The 21582-nt window shown below is 43.5% G+C and overlaps 1 protein-coding gene across 2 annotated transcripts in view; it reads left to right on the forward strand.

Moving 5' to 3' along the window:
• The first annotated feature begins 12803 nt into the window (after positions 1 to 12803).
• Positions 12804 to 21582, forward strand: part of LOC140741475 (BMP and activin membrane-bound inhibitor homolog) — a 61704-nt gene continuing 52925 nt past the window's right edge. For both annotated transcript variants that reach the window (XM_073071714.1, XM_073071715.1), the window contains exon 1: positions 12804 to 13220. In XM_073071714.1, the coding sequence (XP_072927815.1) occupies positions 13145 to 13220 (76 nt within the window). In that variant the 5' untranslated portion in view covers positions 12804 to 13144. The remainder of the gene's footprint in view (positions 13221 to 21582) is intronic.

The raw sequence follows: 21582 nt of genomic DNA on the forward strand, positions 1-21582 counted from the left end.
TAAAGGGGTTGAAATGTGTCAATTTCAATGCTAGGAGTATTAGGAACAAGGATGATGAACTTAGAGCATGGATTAGTATGTGGAACTACGATGTTGTGGCCGTTACTGAAACTTGGTTGGAGGAAGGGCAGGATTGGATGATGCAGGTCCCGGGGTTCAGGTGTTTTAAAAGGAATGGGATGGGAGGTAGAAAAGGGGAGGGGGGGAAGTGGCATTGCTGGTCAGGGATAGGATCACGGCTATAGAAAGGGAGGACGCTGCAAAGGGAGTGTCCACGGAGTCAGTCTGGGTGGAAGTCAGAAATAGGAAGGGATCAATCACTGTGCTGGGAGTAGTCTATAGCCCCCCAAATAGCCCTCAGGACACAGAGGAGCAGATAAGGAGGCAGATTTTAGAATGGTGCACAAAATACAGGGTAGTAGTTATGGGTGATTTCAACTTCCCTCATATTGACTGGCACCTCCTGAGTGCAAGGGGGATAGATGGGGCTGAATTTGTCAGGTGTGTTCAAGAAGGATTCCTGACACAGTATGTGGACCGTCTTTGATAACTATGTATACCTATCTGGACATGCCCCTCTTCTGACTGCTCCTGTAGCTCCTCCCACAGACCCCTGTATAAAGGCGATTGGGGCACTGCTCCTCCCTCAGTCTTCAATATGTCGTGCTTCCTTTTTGTTGTTAATAAAAGCCTTTCATTCACTTCCAGTTTTTCGAGTTTTTTGAAGAGGTAACAACAGAAATTGATGAGGGTAGGGCAGTGGATGTGGTCTACATGAACTTTAGCAAAGCATTTAACAAGGTCCCTCATGAGAGACTCATCCAGGAAGTTATGAGGCATGGGATAAGTGGAACCTTGGCTGTTTGGATAAAAAATTGGCTTAAAGGAAGAAAGCAGAGGGTAGTTATGGAAGGAAAGTATTCTGCCTGGAGGTCGGTGACTAGTGGAGTGCCATAGGGATCTGTCCTGGGACTCCTGCTATTTGTGATTTTTATAAATGACCTGGATGTAGAGGTGGAAGGATGGGTGAGTAAGTTTGCGGATGACACGAAGATTGGAGGAGTTGTGGATGGAGCTGTAGGTTGTCTAAGGTTACAAGAGGATGTAAACAGGCTGCAGAGTTGGGCAGAAAAATGGCAGATGGAGTTCAATCTGGACAAGTGTGAGGTGATGCATTTTGGAAGGACAAACTAGAAGACTGAGTACAGGATTAATGGTCAGTTACTTAAGAGTGTGGATGAACAAAGGGACTTTGGGGTTCAAATCCATACATCTCTCAAGGTCGCTGCGCAGGTTGATAGGGTAGTTAAGAAGGTCTATGGGATGCTAGTCTTCATTAACAGGAGGATTGAATTCAAGAGTAGAGAGGTCATGTTGCAACTCTACAAATCTCTGGTGAGACCGCACTTAGAGTATTGTGTTCAATTCTGGTCACCTCATTACAGGAAGGATGTGGAAGCTATGGAGAGGGTGCAGAGGAGATTTACCAGGATGTTGCCTGGTTTGGAGAACAAGTCATATGAAGCAAGGTTAGCAGAGCTGGGACTTTTCTCTTTGGAGCATAGAAGAATGAGAGGGGACTTGATAGAGGTCTACAAGATTATGAAAGGCACAGATAGGGTGGATAGTCAGTACCTGTTTCCCAGGGCACCAATAGCAACCACCAGAGGGCATATGTACAAAATTAAGGGAGGAAAGTTTAGGGAAGACATCAGGGGTAAGTTTTTTTTACACAGAGGGTTGTGAGTGCCTGGAATGACTTGCCAGGGATGATGGTGGAGGCTAATGCATTAGGGGTATTTAAGATCCTCTTGGACAGGCACATGGATGAAGGAAAAATGGAGGGTTATGGGGTACTGTGGGTTTAGTACTTTTTTTTAAGGATTATATGGGTCGGCACAACATGGAGGGATGAAGGGCCTGTACTATGCTGTAGTGTTCTATAGTTCTATGGTTCTGCTAGATTATGTATTGAATTGAACTGCTGCTGCTAAGTTAACAAATTTCACGTCACATGCCGGTGATAATAAACCTGATTCTGAATTCTGGTGTGGGTCCTGAGGTTCCTGTACTTGCTTCCTAATGGCAGCAGTGATCAGAGAGCATGGCCTGGGTGGTGCTGGGTGTGGGTGGGGTAGTGTCTCTGATGATGGATGCTGCCTTGCTGTGACAATGCTCTATGTAAATGTACACAGTGGTGGGGAAGGCTTTACGCATGATGGACTGGGTCGTATCCACTACCTTTTGTCAGATTTTCCATTCAAGGGAATTAGTGTTTCCATACCGGGCTGTGATGCAGCCAGTCAGTATACTATCCACCACCATCTATCGAAGTTTGTCTAAATTTTAGATGTCATGCCGAATCTTAACATACTCCTCAGAACGTAAAGGCCCTGCTGTGCTTTCTTTGTAATGGCACTTATGTGCTGGACCCAGGGCAGATCCTCTGAAATGATAACACCAAAGAATTTGAAGCTGCTGACTCTCTCCACCTCTGATCCCCTGATGAGGACTGGCTCGTGGACCTCCAGTTTCCCTCTCCTGGAGGCTATAATCTGTTCCTTGGTCTTGCTGACATTGAGTGAGAGGTTGTTGTGGCACTGTTATGTGCCCCTAGGGTTCATTTTTTCTGTGGACTGTCACTTTAAAACGCCGGGAGAATGAGACTGACTTTTGGATACTGTTTGAACTGCTTCAGAGAGAGAGGTGGAGTTATTTGATGGTTATGGTTTCTCTGCAACTTGTTTAGAATATACAAGGACATAGACACACATGCTCAGAGGCAAGATGGATTCGGTCAATGAAAGACACCAGTGAGTCGGTCGCTGGTTTAAACTTTCAGTAGCCCAAAAGGGGTGAGTTGATATCAATCCAGAGTATTGATAAATGACTCTCACAAGTTTCCTGCAACTAGAACAAATTTGCAGGACGAGAAGAGAGGAGAGGAAGGTTTGAGACAGAAGAAACCTAGTGACAAAGAGATCACTGTTTCGACTCTCTCTAAGTAGCCCATGAGGGTGAGTTTGTTTCCATTCAAATACGAAAGTGTGATTGTCACTTAGTTAGTCCACAGGAGTGGGTTCTCTGGTGAGGGGAAAACCTTTGTGAATACCACGTGCATGTTTACCCTTTGTCTGGGTGTGATGGTTCATTGAAGAAAGGCACCCCTGTGGCAAATCACTGTTGGAGTTATTTTGTACGTCATGGAACTGCATAGGTGGCTATCGTGTTGTGTGTGATTGGGGTAACCTTGTGGGATCTACTGGTGTGTCGACCCTTGCCTGGGTGGTGGTTCCCTTGAAGATGGTCCCTTTTTTTGTGATAAGCTACTGTTGGTGATAATCCATACGTGGATTCTGTTTGAGTATCCTGTGGTCACCACTTTGAGATGTCCCGTAGCTGAATTCGGGTGTGGTACCACTTGTGTTGAAAGGATATTCATTGAAGATCACTGTCGGTGATATTTTGTGTGTGGAGTGGAACAACTTCAGAGATAAAACCTACTGCCATTGTTATTTTGTATTGCTGTCATGGAATCTGTGGAATATCGACGTAATTGCCTTCTCACAATATTTGCCTTTGGATTACAAATTTCTCGCATTAATTAACCTGAGCATCTGAACTGAATTTTCTTACATACCATCATAAGACTATCACTTACCACCTAAGCTTGAAGAAGTTTGGGGATTTATATATTTACACCTACATGTGCATAACACCATTAACTCTTGATTTACCTGGTTTAAGTTAAATATGACATTGGAGCTATATTTAGCCACACAGTCATAAGTAAACAAGGTAAGAATGCAAAAACTGAATAAAATAATAGGCGGTAATCTGTTCATGTTAAGTTATAAAATTCTATACTGCTTCATGAAAGGAAACACTTCACCAACTTAATAACTGCCTGTGAGAGTTATTATATTGTGGGGTTAATGGATTGTCTCAATCGAATGCCCAATTTTTCAAGACTGCTATATATGCAGTGAGGTTGGATTTGCCAGTGATTTCCAGATGTTGAAAAAGGAATAAATTAAAAAAAATAAGGTTTGCCCTCAAGTACTTTATGGATCTTATTTTTTAATCACTCTTGTTTCAGTTCAGAAATAGAACTTTTTTTTACGTAAATCTATAGATTAGCTTTAGAACACTTTTTAATATTAAAGGCAGATTTATTTAGTTACACTTGGTCATTACCTAGAAGAACTGGTTTTAATCCAGATGGAGCATTTTCATCATTCTTTGTGAAGTCAAATTAAATGCTGTCAATAACATTGAACTGAAATAAACAAGGTATCAAATTACCATTGGCAGCAGCAACCATATTTCCTGTTGACCTCACTATTGTCAGTCCTCTGGGTCACATCCTCACTTTATTACAAATGTGTAAATAGAAAAAAAAGATTATTTTAGTTTAGAGAACTCCCAAAATCTCATGGATTTTTGTCTTTTTCTTCTGGAAGTCTGGAGTTCAAGAGGCAAAAGATATTGCTACAACTTTACAAAACTCTGGTTAGTCCACACCTGGATGCTGTAAGATGGATAGCCAAAGGGAGGAGTGATAGACCAATCATATCTATACTCTTAGATCCACATTATAGAAACTATAGTTGTGTTCATGGAATTTAAATTCAAAATATTGAGGGAAACTGAGCGGTTAGAAAGAATGAATTCTTACTATTAATTAGCATATCCAGAACCAAAGGGCATTGTCCAAAATTGCACTCACACCTTTCAGAGTGAAGTTAGGAAGCATTTTCACATTACAGGGAGCTAAAAACTAACGTAAATAACTGGGGCACTTGTTTACTATACGAATTGTTGCAAATCTACAAATGTTTGTATTACAAATAACAGAAAGTACAGATAGGCATTGCACAGATGTATGTTTCAATGTGTGTATACAGTATGTTTATTAGTGCATGTATGTTATTGTGTGTGGTAGTGTGTGGCTATATCATTGTGTAGCAATACTAGGGTATATGCATATCAATTAATGCAGTATGCAAATTTTCTTCACTATTATTTAACTTGCATCATTGCTATTGTAGAATATTGCTGGAGCAGTCAATTTATTTGAAGGACAATCTGTCAATCTGGATTCATTAGTTACAGACCAAACTAATGCACTTGCTGAGACCAATGTCATGACTTCTTTAGAATGTGTACCTCACTTGAGGTTTCTTGTTGTCTTCAAAAGGAGTTGTATGAATATACAAACAAGTTCTCTGTAGTGGTGAGGAACCAAGTCAGTGAGTGAAAATGGCTATTCAGCAAACATATACTGCTGACAGTGCTCAAGGAGCTTTTGATGGACTGAGAAACTCAATAATAGGAAGAGCGCTTCTGATACACAGAATCCCCGGGCCAGTGTTGAAGTCCCATTAATTTGGAAACTGAACTCACAGTTCAGTGACTGCCCTTGGTTTTTCCATGTGTTTTCCTAGGTAGAGAGTACAAGAGGGTTTGTGATGCTCTAACTCTCCATGACAGGAGCACTTTAATGACTTTGTGTCATAGAGATTATTTTATGCTTTCAAGTACTCATTCTGATTGCAATTTCATGTGCATCCTGTCACTCAGCCCTTTCCCTTTTTGTCCTTTACTAGATTATCAGTGCATCAGAGTCAGCAGATCACCACCTAACTAAAGCTTGTCATTCACACTTTTGGTGCTTTGGTGCAAGTGTCACGGACTCATTTCAGCATCTGCTTCTTCAGTGATACTTGCTTCTGTATCTCTGTCAGTATGATGATCGGCATGCAAGCTTGCATTCTTGAATTATAGCTGATACATTGAACAATCAACCCTCAACCATCAGGCTCTTGAACTAGACTTCACTAATGCCATCACTGTTCTGTTCCCACTGAATGACAAGGAATCTTCACCTCATGTTATCGATATTTATTGCTTATTTATGATTATGATTATTATTGCAGTTTATTTTTTCTCAGCTCAAGCCTTAAAACCTGATTGGTATAGCCAATCACTCATTTCTCAATTATAAGTAACTTATGGACTATTCTAGTGGTGTTTAGTATTGTGACTTTCTGAAGATTTACATAGATATTAGTGTGTAGCCCAAATTGTATAATGCTATTGTGTAGTGACTTTGGAATAATGCCAGTTGTAGATATTGGGACAATGTATACCCTGTTAATGTTCCAATGTCTTTCAATTCAGCATGGGGAACAATTTCGAGCACCTTATTAAAATCCATATACACTGCATCTATCACTCTATCTTCATTAATTTGTTTTACCACTTTCTCATAAACATCAATCATGCTTGTGAGGCACTACCTATCACTCACAAGGCTATGCTGACCATCCAGAATTAGACCATCCTTGTCCAAATGCTCATAAATCCTGTCTTTTCTTTAAGAATCCTCTCCCAATAGTCTGCTTCCACTGATGTAGGACTTAATGGTCTATAATTCCCAGGGTTAACTTTATTAATGATTCAGACAGCTTCACCAGCAGTAGCTAATTCCAGTTCTCATTTATTGTCAAGTTGTTTAGTCATGGACACCATTACACTTTAGTATGAATCCTAATCTTTTTGGTGGTAAGATGGCGACACGCTTGGATGCAGTTGCCTCTATGGGACCAACCAAAAGTGTTAGTATCCTTTTTAAATGTCTTTTTTTATGATTGCAGCATCCTGCTGAACATTGAGAACTTCATGTACTGCAGGTCTACCCCATTAGTGAAGTGTTCATTGGTGAAGGAGCTGGGGAGGCTGGATGGTACAGAATGTGTTGTTGCCTCCTACAGCGAGGAGGTGTACAGTCTAACAGTGAGTGATTGTCTTAGTCATTTTTCTTGTGATCGCAAGACCCTGTTGGACATTGGTAATGTGGAATGGTGCAAGTCCATTTTACTGGTTTATTGGTGGAACTGTCGGCGAGGGGGTTTGCATGACCTTGGTTGTAGTGCAGACTAGGCCTCATGCCATGGTGTCACCTGTTTGCAGTCACCCAGGAGAGAGACGTTGGAGTCGGTGCCTGGAGGCAGTGTGGCACAGCATTGGTGCTGCTCTCCAGTGTTTGCTCAGTGGAAGACAAGATGGATTGCGTTCATCTGCAGAGCGCTGTGGGCTTGCTCTTGCCAACACCATTTATGGACTCAGGACTTGGGCTATATATTTTTTGTGACAGTATGTTTACTGCTGTATGTGCCTTGTGCTGTGACTGTTGGCAGAATTAGTAGAAAGAGAAAGTAGAGTTAACATTTTGTCAGTGTTTTCAAAATGTTGTCCTTTTTCTATTTCCATTTATCCCTACTATTGTGTGAATGGCCAGACGAAGCTTTTGGTTTGAGATTAATCAAAAATCATCACTTAAAGCCGTCCACTGTTGGTCTGACCAATCGGTTTCCATGCTGCAGGACTGCTTTGATGATGTCTACTGGAATGTCTTCAATGATGAGAATGTTTCCAAGTTCATTGATGGAGTCATGTGCTTCATCCGGAAGTACACAGCCGATGTCCCCCAGAAGTTGGTCAGGGTCTTCCCAAACCAGAAGCCCTGGATCAACAGTTCCGTGCGAGCAGCACTTACAGTGCGACACAGAGCTTACACTGCCAGCAATCAGCTAGAGCTCAAGAGAAGCAGCTATGATCTGAGCAAAACTGTCAAGGCTGCGAAACAGCAATACAGGGACAAGATTGAGTCAAGAGTCACAACGAATAGCACACATGACTTGTGGTGAAGTCTGCATACCATCACAGACTTCAAAGCCAAACATCGTGGCGCCACCAACATTGCGGCCTCTCTCCCAGATGAGCTCAATCGCCTTTCGATGTCGCTAACTCTGAGCCTCCGAGGAAAGCCACCGCTACAACCTGCAACATGGTCATCTCTGAGGCTGAGGTACGCAGATGTTTTCAATGAGTCACAAGGCTGCGGGACTGGACGGCATCCCAGGGCAAGTACAACTGGCAGGTGTGTTTACAGACATTTTCAATCTCTCCCTCTCCCAGTGTAGAGTGTTCCCCTGCTTCAAATTATCCACCATTTTCCCTGTACCAAAAAAGACCAAGTAACATGTCTGATTGACTGGCATCCTGTCGCACTCACCTCAATAATAAGCAAATGCTTTGAGGGGCTGGTCAATGACTACATCTGCAGCGTGCTACCACCCACACTGGACCCCCGACAATTCACCTACCGACACAACCAATCGATAGATGACGCAATAGCCACTGCTCTATATACCGTCCTTACACATCTGGAGAGGAAGGATCCTTATGTGAGAATGCTGTTCTTAGACTACAGTTCAGCATTCAACACCATAATTCCCTCCAGGCTCGACAGGATGCTCAGAGACCTTGGTCTTGACCCTACCTTGTGCAGCTGGATCCTGGACTTCCTGTCAGATCACAGGCAGGTGGTAAGAGTGGGCTCCCTCACCACTCTGACTTTCAATACAGGAGTCCCTCAGGGCTGTGTCCTAAGCCCCATCCTTTACTCTCTGTATACCCATGACTGTGTCACCATCCATATTTTCAATCTGCTAATTAAATTTGCTGACGATACTACACTGAATGGCCTATCTCAAATAATAATGAGGCAGCCTACAGGGACTAAGTGTCAGGAGGGGCCGGATGGACCCAAACGCAGGACGCAGGCACTGAAGTATTAGGGGGAGGACAGGATGGGGATGCCATGGCACTTAAGGGTAGCTGGGGTTCAGGCAGATAGAGTTCAGGCAGGCGGAGCGGAGCGGCTCCTGAAGTTCGAAGTCAGGTAGGCAGGCAGGCAGGTCCCCGGGGTTCAGGCAGGCAGGCAGGTCCCCGGGTTCAGGCTGACAGGTTCTCGGGGTTCAGGCTGACAGGCAGGCAGGTCCCCGGGTTCAGGCTGACAGGTTCTCGGGGTTCAGGCTGACAGGTTCTCGGGGTTCAGGCTGACAGGCAGGCAGGTCCCCGGGGTTCAGGCAGACAGGTCCCCGGGGTTCAGGCAGATCCCCGAGTTCAGGCAGGCAGACCGGTCCCCGGGGTTCAGGGTTCAGGCAGGCAGGTAGATAGGTCCCCGGGTTCATGCAGGCAGGCAGAGCGGAGCGGCTCCCGAAGTTCGGGCAGGCAGAGCGGAGCGGGCTCCCGAAGTTTGAGTTCAGGTAGACAGGCTCCTGGGGTTCAGGCGGGCAGGTCCCTGAGTTCCAGCAGGCAGAGCGGAGCGGGTTCCCGAAGTTCCAGTCAGGTAGGCAGGCTCCCGGGGTTCAGGCAGGCAGGCAGGCAGACAGACAGGTCTAGGTGGCGATAGGCTAGCGGAGAGCCCTCCCTGGGCAGGTCGCATGTATCCCGGGTAGGGGCGCCTCCCAGGCGGAAACACCGGAGGCCTGGGCACGACGCGGACCCCTAGGCGGGTGCAGGGCACTATCCCAGGGTTTGGGCGGAAGAGAAGGAGGGGGCAGAACCCCCGCCGGGCCATGGCGGGTCGGCCAGATCCGCCTGACGGAGGCAAGGGATAGGAACAGGCAGAACCACTGCTGGGCCGAGGCAGGTCGGCCAGAAGTGCCCAACAGGGGCAAGGGGTAGGAACGGGCATAGGTCCAGGTCGACCAACACAACAGCCATGACAACGGGAAATTCGGAAACGGCTGGCAGACAGCGCGACCGCGTGAAAAACAAAACCAAGTGGAGAAGCGGGACCAGCACATGGGAAGAAAGGTGGAAGAGCAGACCAACCTGGTAGTACTGGCACGGGGCAGAGAAGCATGATGAAGAATAGGTCTGAGCCCAGGCGGGATAACAGAATGCAGAGCCAAGTTCAGAACAGGTGGGGAAACAGAACAAAACGACCACCTGTCTGGTCCCAGTCCCAAGGCCCCTTATAAACACCTGCAGCTCAATGAGTTACAGGTGTGTCTCCTTGAACCAGGAGGGTCCTAACTAGATCACGGGTGACGGGAGGGACAACTGCAGGACCTGGAGTCCGGAGCCCCCAGACTGGATCAAAACCCGGAACGCGGTTCCGGATCGGACCCTGACAATAAGTCATCACCCTGACACAGTGGTGTCAAGAAAACAACCTCTCCCTCAACATTGCAAACACAAAGGAGCTGGTTGTGGACTACAGGAGGAACAGAGACAGGCTAACCCCTATTGACATCAATGGACCTGGGGTTGAGAGGGTAAACAGCTTTAAGTTTCTGTATACACATCACCGAGGACCTCACCTGGTGAACAAAACACAACAGCACTTCTTTCACCACAAACGGTTGAAGAAGTTCAGCATGAGTCCCCAAATCTTCAGAACTTTCTACAGGGGCACAATTGAGAGCATCTTGACCGGCTGAATCATTGCCTGGTATGGGAATTGTACCTCCCTTAATCACAAGATTCTGCAGAGAGTGTTGTTGTGGTCTGGTCCATGGACTCCGGACTCCGGGTTTTCCAGTGGTCCCTTGCTGCGGTTGGACTTAACTAGAAACACCTGAGGCTCATATTGGAACTGGGATTATAAGTGGCCCTGGTATAGAGTGTGTTTGGGGGTTCATCTTGTCAAGAGATTCATGGTACAAATGGCTGGTAGAATGGGCTTTTGTTATCTTTGGGGCTGTGTTGGAGAACCATGGCTTCTGGGAGTCTTGCTATTAGTAGTTGGAGTGGTCATTGTGGTATGGATTCAGCTGTTTCCTGGGCCAGCTGGGTGGCTGTCAGCCACTCTGAGTTAGGTAGGGATCTGGTTGTTTCTGTAGCCAGCCAAGGCTGCTGTGGCTGTAATGGCTACTTGGAGCTACCCTGATGCAGAGGTGGAACTGTCTGTTGTTCCTTGGTGTTTGTCTCTTCCTGTCCTTGCCCTGTGGGGTAAGTCTGGCTGTTCTGCTGTTGCCCTGTGAGGGGATCTGTCTTGTCTTGGCCTCTGTTGGGTAGGTCGGGCTGTTCTGCTGTTACCTGATGGATGGTCCTGCCCCACCTTGGTGTGGAGTTATAGATGAGTCCTGGCTTGTTGGTGGATAAGTCCCAGCTCCATGTTGATGTACAGTTCCTAGTCTGCCTCCAGCCTCAAGCCTTGAGACAAGTCTGCAGACCCCAGCCTCTAGCCAAGCCTTGTCATGTCCTCACCTGGGTTTGGGGGTCTGAGCCTGAGGCAAGTCCCAGATTTTGGGTCCTTGTCCAGTCTTGGGCTTGGAGTCCACCCCAGGCTCCTTGTTCCCAGTCCTTCATCCTGGTCCTGCTTCCCCTGCCTAGACTGCATCCCGTCCTGACCTTGGGTTCTATCTCGTCTTGTTTCTGGGACTCCAGTATCTGTGTCCTGCAGTTGGGTCCTGATTCAACACTTGACATACGACAGTTGTGGACAGCCCAGTGAAACTGTAGTTGTGAACTTCCCATAATTCAGGACATTTACAAAGACAGGTGTGTAAAAAGGGCCTGTAGGATCATTGGGGTCCTGAGTCACCCCAAACACAATCTATTCCAGCTGCTACCATCTGGGAAGTGGTACTGCAGCATAAAAGCTAGGACCAACAGGCTCTGGGATAGCTTCTTCCACCAGGCCATCAGACTGATTAACTCACACTGATTTGAGTGTATTTCTATATTACATTGACTTCTGTTTCTTATAAATTATTATAAATTACTATGATTGCACATTTAGATGGAGATGTAATGTAAAGATCTTTACTCGTGTATGTGAAGGATGTAAGAAATAAAGTGAATTCAATTCAGTCATAGAACTATGTAGCATGAAAACTAGGCCCTTCAGCTGAACTTGTTGCTGACAAAGCTGCCTAACTGAGTTTGTCCAGGCAAGTGGGACTAGCTCAGTTAGGCAAACTTGGTTTACCATGCTGTATGGCTCTAAGACTATGATCTGACCTCACACCAAAGACTTTGTTGTCTTTTTCAAACAAAAGTAGAGATATATGGAAATAAAAAAAGCAGAAAACAGACACATAAAATATTAACTCTGCTTCTCTTTCCCCTGATACAGCATGACCCTATTGGGTATTCCCTTTTTTTTTGTTTTTATTTCAGGTTTACAGCATCTGGAGTTTTATTTTTAGTGGCGAAACATTGGTCAAATCCCTTAGTTAAACCTGTTTCTTTGCTGTCTTGCTTATGAAACAACTACCACTCAAACTAACTAAATAACTGCTGGAAAGGCTCAGCAGGCCAAGCAGTATGAGTGGGGGAAGAAGGCCTCAGTTCAACGATCTTTTGAAATTAAAGATGAACAAGATCATCACATGGAGGGATGAGAGAAGGGAAGACTGAGGAGAAAGGAAGGCATTGAGAGAGGAAATGTCTGATGAATAGGCAGTTTTGTGTTTAAAATGATTAAATGATAGTGTTGCTTCCAGAGGTAACATATAAAATGCTGGGGGAACTGAATGGATCAGGCAACATCTATGGAGGAAAATGGATAGTTGACATGTCTAGTCAAAACCCTTCATCTAGATGTAGGAAAACTTTTTAATAAAGGGGTAACTTGAAAAGACTTCACACTTGAGTAACAAAATGAAGACGCAAGAGGTTGTAGATGCAGGAATTCAAGGAACACTTCTTCAAAGTGGGCATATCTTGAAGAGACTGTAGTGGAGTAATAGAATACAGAGCTGAAATCAAAGATGTGTTTGTAGAGCAGAAGATTAACTTTCACATCATTGTCACTATCCTTCAGAGAAATGTACTGACTTTGGAATAGCTTTAGGGTCTTTGAAGAATTTGTCAAACGTGGTCAGATGCTAACTCTATCCTGGTTACGTTGGGTCATAAACGCCTCAATGTCATCAGCTGCGCCAAACTGAAGGCAGAGGGCAGCAGCGGGCTTCAGTGTGAAAGCAGGAAGTTTCGGAGCGACTCCGCTGGCTGATGTTGCACAGTCACCAGGACCGGGAAGATGTGCTATTTCTAGGTGAACTTCTCTTGACATCATCATTGCCATCACCCGTGGATCTGCTTTATTAACAATTTGATTGTGACTGCTCTGGCGTGGCAATTAGTCCGAATTTCGCCGCAAGGAACAAAGAGTTAATAGAGAGCGAGAGAGAGAGAGAGAAGTCGAGTGCTCTGGAGGGGTAAAAGTTGAAAATAAAAGTGGAGCCAGTGTTTACATGGGTTTCTTGCTGGGAACAGCGGCTCTGCTCCGACTGGACAAAAGTGCAGTGAATTTAGGGGATATTGGCAAACTTAGCCAATGGATCGACATCCAACCTTGATGGCTGTGTGGCTGCAGTTGGAATTATGTGTTATCAGCATACTGTTTACCAAAGGCAAGTAGTGTTACTGTCAAATATCAACCGGAATAACATTACCTTGTAGGGAACAAACTTGGGGACAAATAAGGGAATCAACTTTTCTAATCTTTACAGAGTTTAAAACGTTTACTTTGTAAGTTTCTGAATAGTTCTTGTTTTTTTCCCCAGATGTTTGTAATTTTTAATCGAAATTACAACAAGACTGACTGTGGGAAGAGAATTCACATTGTTTTAGGCAAACAGTGCTTATTTCCCATATTGTGGAATCTTTTCCACTTTTCCAAAGCGTTTTAGCTCCACTTCATCGTTGCCTGTATGAAGCTTGCGATGTATCTTGGGGTCCATTGATTTAGGACCAGAGGACGGAATGAGTTGTGACAGGGCTTCACAGTGGAAACTCGCTAATGAATGTTGAGTGAGTTTCCTGGAGTGTGTAGCCAAAGAGAGACGATTAGATTATTGACCAAGAGGAGCTTGGGCTGACACTAATTGAATGAGAATATTTGTCAAAGGTTCTTGGGGCAAATGAGAACAAAAGACGCTTTTCAAAATCGTGATGAAATATTTTACCCCTTTTAAAAATGTTGTTCCAAGTACTGTTTTTCTATGATTTGGATCCATTCAATCTTAAAAATGAAATCCACCTCTTGAAAATTTCATAATTCGGTTTATTAACTTCAACTGATTCCAAAGGCAATTTGAAAAGTCTTAATTTGTTACAGATGAAAGCCGGGGTAATTTAGGCTTCTTCCAGTGACTCGGCTGACAATGATCTGATGAAAGGGGTTGTTTAGGGGTCATTAATTGTTATAAACATTGTTTCAAGTTTACAAATCCTGTGGATAAAATTGGGTTGAAGACATTAATCGTTAATGTTTCCTACTTCGGCTACTTCTACACGGAATCCTCTTTATAATCACCAATAACAGCCCAGCAATTACAGACTGCGACATTTGTGCACTAGTGCGTAACACATTTATATGAAATTACTTTCTCTATATTAATGGGAACAGGAGTATGTTTATTTTTAAATAGCTCTGTTAAAATACCGAAGTAACTTCAGAGGAACTTGTTGAGCCTTTGAGAGCTAATAACACATAATAGAATCCTAATGTTAATAGTTAAATAGTAAGTAATTATTCTCTGTAAATCCCCTTGCTGCGTAAGCAGGCTGCTCTCTATCTCTGTAAGTGCCTTACTGCCCTATAACCTAAATCAAACCCTTATACTCGCTCTTCCAAAGGGTCCTTTTTTTTTGAGATATCACCAAGCCCTAAACCAAGTGACAAAAAGGGTTGGCTATTCCTGCAGTCTTTTGGCTTCCATCCTCTTGAATTTTCTACTATACCAATAGAGCCAACACTTCTTAAAGCTTACATCTCTCATGCAACATTTGATGGCCCCTTCCTTTGCACTGGTGTCTGATCACACTCCTGTGAAGTGACATGGGCTGTTTCCAAGTGTGGATGTGGGCAGTTGTGGTTGTTGTGCCACCACCTGTTGAAGGCTTTTACCACATATGAATTTGAGGCACAGACCACTTGTTGAAGATTATCAACTAGACTCTAAGCAAGCCAGATTTCCTTCCCAGAAAGGCATGAAGAAACCAAAGATGTTTTGCTATACAATTCACCAGTTTCTGGTTACTGTTACTGACAACTTTTAATGTATTTTTATTTAATTGCTTGCATTTAAATTCCTCAGCTGCCACAATAGCTACTCATCTTTTTGGATCGATTGTCTAGCCCTCTGGATGTCTGTTAAGTAAATTAACTATGCACTAACTCCCTGAAGCATTTCCATGTCTTGTCTCCCCCCCCCCCCCCCCCCCCACATACCTTGGGATAGGGTTGTTTAAAAAGGTGTGCACCATTTCAGCACAGACACAGCCGGTCACACTGTTGCCTCACAGCGCGAGGGTCTTTGAACTGAAATGTTATTCCTGTTTATTTCTTCACATTTTATTCAAAGGCAGTAAAATACTACAGTCAGAGTTAAAAATTGGATTTCCTGAAAAAAGATGATAATTAAATGATAACATTTCATTTCCAAGAAGTAGCTCAATACCTTGTGATGAGCATCTAACTCCCAACCTGAAAGCTGCTGAACCTGACTCCTTGAACTGTTAGGATTTCTGCACACTTTTGTTGTCTAGCAACTGTGAAAATGATAGTTTTGCTTCATAATAGCCCACATTTTTCAGTTTCTGAAGCACACTGCTAGTCTCTGACAGTTCCACCCATTTACCTCTGATCACGCTTACCCTGCCTTTCTTCCCCACCTTGTCTGTTGTTCCACAAGTTTTCCATGATGGCTCACAGCTCCAGGGACCCATTTTCAATCTTGACCTTTGGTGCTGTCTGTGTAGAGTGTACCTATTCTCCCTGTGACATCATGGGTTCCCGCTCCCCCATGCTCTGCCTTCTTTTCATATTCCAAAGATACTGTAAGTGGGTTGGTGCATTAACTGCTCCCTGCTTCTGGTGAATGTGGAGGAAAAGGTGGAAATTAAAAATGAAATTAGTCTAGGATTTGTGTAAATTGGTGCTAATGGTCAGTGAGGGTCAAAGGGTCTTACTCTAATTCACAAATGATGTTATTCCATATAAAACTACATTACTACTGTTTCATATAAACTATAATTACAAGAGCTAGTTAATGTGACCTGCATATGATTGACCTTAATGCTTGCAAGTTCTTATATATAATATATTGTATTGTTATAATAGTACTTTTATGGGTATACAAAATTATGAGGGGACTCGATAAGGCAGATAGTCAAAAACAATTTCCCATTGTAGGGGTTATCAAAAACAAGAAAGGATAGGTTTTAGATGTGATGAAGCAGTCTTAAAGGGGATTTCAGAATCAGAATTAGAATCAGGTTTGATATCACTGGCATACATAATCAAATATGTTGTTTTCTGGCAGCAGTACTTTACAATATTTGATTAAAAACTATAAATTACCATAAGAAATATAAACTGTTTAAAAAATAAATTAAATAAGTCATGCAAAAAGAGAGTAAAGAAAAAAATAGTGAGGTAATGTTGACAGATACGTTGTCCATTGTCAGAAATTTGATGGGAGAGGGAAATGAGATGTTCCTGAACCATTGAGTGTGTCTCTTCAGGATCCTGTAGCTCCTCCTTGATGGTAGCAATCATTGGTGATGGGGGTCCTTAATGATGGATGCCACTTTTTTGAGGTGTTCTCGATGCCGGGGAAGTTAGTAGCTGGTTTGAGTTTATAATTTTCTGCAGCTTTTTCTGATCCTGACCAATGGCCTTTTCAGGCCAGGTGGTGATGCATCCAGTTAGAATGCTCTCCATGGTACATCTATAGAAATTTGCGAGTGGCTTTGGTGACAGACCAGTTCTCCTCAAACTCCTAATGAAATATAGCCGCTGTCATGCCTTCTTTGTAATTGTTGGGTCCAGGAGAAATCTTCAGAGATATTGACACCCAGAAACTTGAAACTGCTCACCCTTTCAACTGCAGATCCCTTGATGAGGACTGCTGTGTGTTCCCTTGACCTCCCCTTCCTGAAATCCACAATCAGTTTCTCGGTCTTACTAACTTTGAGAGCAAGGTTGTTTTTGCAACATCCCTCAACCAGCTAATCTAACTCCTTCTTGTATGCCTCCTTATCACCATCTGAAATCCTGCCAGCAACAGTTGTGTCATCGGCAAATTTACAGATGGTGTTTGACCTAAGCCTAGTCACAGAGTTGTGGCTGTAGAGAGAGTGGAATATATGCTTCAGTTGTGCCAGTGTTGATTGTCAGCGAGGAGGAGATGTTACTTCCGATCCACATGCACTGGTCTCCCGGTGAGGAAGTCAAGGATGCAGTTGCAGAGGGAGGTAGAGAGGCTTAGGTTTTAAGACATAGGAGCAGAATTTGGCCATTCAGCCCATCGAGTTTGCTGCACCATTCCATCATGGCCGATCCCAGATTCCACTGAACCCCATACACCTGCCTTCTCTCCATATCGATTGATGCCTTGACCGATCAGGAATCTATCAGCTTCTACCTTAGATATACCCACTGACTTGGCCTCCACCACAGTCTGTGGCAGAGCATTCCATAGTCTCACCATTCTCTGGCTAAAAATTTCTTCCTTACCTCTGTCCTAAAAGGTTGCCCCTTGATTTTGAGGCTGTACCCTCTAGTTCTGGACAACCCCAACATAGGAAACATCCTCTCCACATCAACCTTATCTAGTCCTTTCAACATTCGGTAGGTTTCAATGAGATCTCCCCACATTCTTCTAAATTCCAGTAAGTACAGGGCCAAAGCAGCCAAACACTACTCGTATGTTAATCCTTCTATTCCCAGAATCATCCTCGTGAACCTCCTCTGGATTCTCTCCATTGACAATACGACCTTTCTGAGATATGGGGCCCAAAACTTCTGACAATATTCCAAGTGCAGCCTGACTAGTGTCTTATAAAGCCTCAGCATTATCTCCTTGCTTTTATATCCTATTCCCCTTGAAATAAACGCCAACATTGCATTTGCCTTCTTTACCACAGACTCAACCTGTAAATTAACCTTCTGGGAGTCTTGTACGAGGACTCCTAAGTCACTCTGCACATCTGATGTTTGAACGTTCTCCCCATTTAGATAATAGTCCGCACTACTGTTCCTTTTACCAAAATGCATTATTGTACATTTCCTAACACTGTATTCCATCTGCCACTTTTTTTGCCATTCTTCCAGTTTGTCTAAATCCTGCTCCAATCACATTGCTTCCTCAGCACTACCAACCCATCCACCTATCTTCGTATCATAGAACCATAGAACATTACAGCACAGAAACAGGCCTTTTGGCCCTTCTTGGCTGTGCCAAACCATTTTTCTGCCTAGTCCCACTGACCTGCACCTAGACCATATCCCTCCATACACCTCTCATCTATGTACCTGTCCAAGTTTTTCTTAAATGTTAAAAGTGAGCAAGCATTCACCACTTCAACTGGCAGCTCATTCCACACTCCCACCACTCTCTGTGTGAAGAAGCCCGCCCCCCAATGTTTCCTTTAAACTTTTCCCTTTTCACCCTTAACCCATGTCCTCTGGTTTTTTTCTCCCCTAGCCTCAGTGGAAAAAGCCTGCTTGCATTCACGCTATCTATACCCATCATAATTTTATATACCTCTATCAAGTCTCCCCTCATTCTTCTATGCTCCAGGGAATAAAATCCTAACCTATTCAACCTTTCTCTGTAACTCAGTTTCTCAAGTCCCGGCAACATCCTTGTAAACCTTCTCTGCACTCTTTCAACCTGATTAATATCCTTCCTGTAATTTCGTGACCAAAACTGCACACAATACTCCAAATTCGGCCTCACCAATGTCTTATACAACCTTACCATAACATTCCAACTCTTATACTCAGTACTTGGATTTATAAAGACCAATGTGCCAGAAGCTCTCTTTACACCCCTATCTACCTGTGACGCCACTTTTAGGGAATCATGTAGCTGTACTCCCATATCCCTCTGTTCTACTGCCCTCCTCAGTGACCTACCATTTACCTTGTATGTTCTACCTTGGTTTTTCCTTCCAAAATGCAATACCTCACACTTGTCTGCATTCAACTCCATCTGCCATTTGTCAGCCCATTTTTCAAGCTGGTCCAAATCCCTCTGCAAGCTTTGAAAACCTTCCTCACTGTCCACTACACCTCCAATCTTTGTATCATCAGCAAATTTGCTGATCCAATTTACCACATTATCATCCAGGTCATTGATATAGATGACAAATAACAATAGACCCAGCACTGATCCCTGTGGCACACCACAAGTCACAAGCCTCCACTCAGAGAAGCAATCCTCCACTACCATTCTCTGGCTTCTCCCATTGAGCCAATGTCTAGTCCAATTTACTACCTCTCCATGTATACCTAGCGACTGAATCTTTCTAACTAATCTCCCATGCGGGACCTTGTCAAAGGCCTTACTGAAGTCCATGTAGACAACATCCACTACCTTCCCTTCATCCACTTTCCTGGTAACCGCCTCGAAAAACTCTAATAGATTTGTTAAACATGACCTACCACGCACAAAGCTGTGTTGACTCTCCCTAATAAGTCCCTGTCTATCCAAATACTTGTAGATCCTATCTCTTAGTATTCCTTCCAATAATTTACCTAATAGCGACGTCAAATTTACCGGCCTATAATTTCCTGGATTACTTTTAGAGCCTTTTTTAAACAACAGAACAACATGACCTATCCTCCAATCCTCCAGCACCTCACCCATAGATACTGTCATTTTAAATATATCTGCCAGGGCCCCTGCAATTTTAACACTAGTCTCCTTCAAGGTCCGAGGGAATACCCTGTCAGGTCCTGGGGATTTAGCTACTCTGATTTGCCTCAAGACAGCAAGCACCTCCTCCTCTTTAATCTGTATAGGTTCCATGACCTCACTACTTGTTTGCCTTATTTCCATTGACTCCATGCCAGTTTCCTTAATAAATACAGATGCAAAAAACCCATTTAAGATCTCCCCCATTTCTTTTGGTTCCATACATAGCCGACCACTCTGATCTTCAAGAGGATCAATTTTATCCCTTTTGTTCTTAATATACCTGTAGAAGCTCTTAGGATTATCCTTCACCTTGACTGCCAAAGCAACCTCATGTCTTCTTTTAGCCCTCCTGATTTCTTTCTTAAGTATTTTCTTGCACTTTTTATACTCCTCAAGTACCTTATTTTCTCCTTGTTGCCTGTACCTGTCATTCATCTCTCAGAGTATCAGAGTTCCAATATCCCTCGAAAACCAAGGTTCCTTATTCTTATTCACTTTGCCTTTAATCCTGACAGGAACATACAAACTCTGCACACTCAAAATTTCTCCTTTGAAGGCCTCCCACTTACCAACGACATCCTTGCCAGAGAACAACCTGTTCCAATCCACGCTTTTTAGATCCTTTCTCATTTCTTCAAATTTGGCCTTTTTCCAGTTTAGAACCTCAACCTGAGGACCAGATCTATCTTTATCCATGACCAAGTTGAACCTAATGGCGTTATGATCACTAGACCCAAAGTGTTCCCCTACACACACTTCCGTCACTTGTCCTAACTCGTTTCCTATTAGGAGATCTAATATATCCGCAAACTTTTCCACAAAGCCATCAAATCCTTTATCCAAACAATGACAAACAATGTGAAAAGTAGCAGTCCCAATACTGACCCATGAGGAACACCACTAGTCACTAGCAGCCAACCAGAAAAGGCCCACTTTATTCCCTCTCACTATCTCCTGCCTGTCAGCCATTATCCATGGCAATATCTTTCCTGTGACACCACAGGATTTTATCTTGTTAAGTAGCTTCATGCGTGGCACCTTATCAAATGCCTTCTGAAAATTCAAGTAAATGACATCCACTGCCTCGCCTTTGCCTATCTTGCTTGTTACTTCCTCAAAGAGCTCTAACGGATTTGTCAGGCAAGATTTCCCTTTACAGAAACCATGCTAACTTAGACTTATTTTATCATTAGTCTCTAAGTACCCCAAAACCTCATCTTTAATAATAGACTCCAACACTTTCCCAATCGCTGAGATTAGGCTAACTGATCTATAATTTCCTTTCTTTTGCCTTCCTCTCTTCTTAATGAGTTGAGCGACATTTGCAATCTTCCAGTCCTCCAGGACCATGCCAGAATCAAGTGATTCCTGAAAGATCATGACCAATGCATCTGTTATCTCTTCAGCAACCTCTCTCTGGACTCTGGGATGTAGTCTATCTGGTCCAGGTGACTTATCCACCTTAAGATCTTTGAGTTTGCCTAACACTTTTTCCTTTGTAATAACAATGGCACTCACTCCTACTCCCTGACACTGTACCTCTGCCATACTGCTCGTGTCTTCCACATTGAAGACTGATGCAAAGTACGTATTAAGTTCATCTGCCATTTTTTTGTCCCCCATTACTACCTCACCAGCATCATTTTCCAGTGGTCCAATATCAACTCTCAACTCCCATTTACTCTTTATATAGCTGAAAGAAACTTTTAGTATCCTGCTTTATATTATTGGCTAGTTTGCCATCATATTTCATCTTTTCTCTTATTGCTTTTTTTAGTTGCCTTTTGTTGGGTTTTAAAAGCTTCCCAATCATCCAACTTCCCACTCTCTTTTGCTTTTCATATATCCTTTTAGAATCATAGAAACATAGAAAACCTACAGCACAATACAGGCCCTTTGCCCCATAATACTATGCCAAACATGTACTTTAGAAATTACCTAGCGTTACCCATAGCCCTCTATTTTTCTGAGTTCCATGTAACTATCCAGGAGTCTCTTAAAAGACCCTATCGTTTCCGCCTCCACCACCGTCGCCGGCAGCCCATTCCACACACTCACTACT

Source organism: Hemitrygon akajei, chromosome 18 (genome assembly GCF_048418815.1).
Source record: "Hemitrygon akajei chromosome 18, sHemAka1.3, whole genome shotgun sequence".
Taxonomy (NCBI): domain Eukaryota; kingdom Metazoa; phylum Chordata; class Chondrichthyes; order Myliobatiformes; family Dasyatidae; genus Hemitrygon; species Hemitrygon akajei.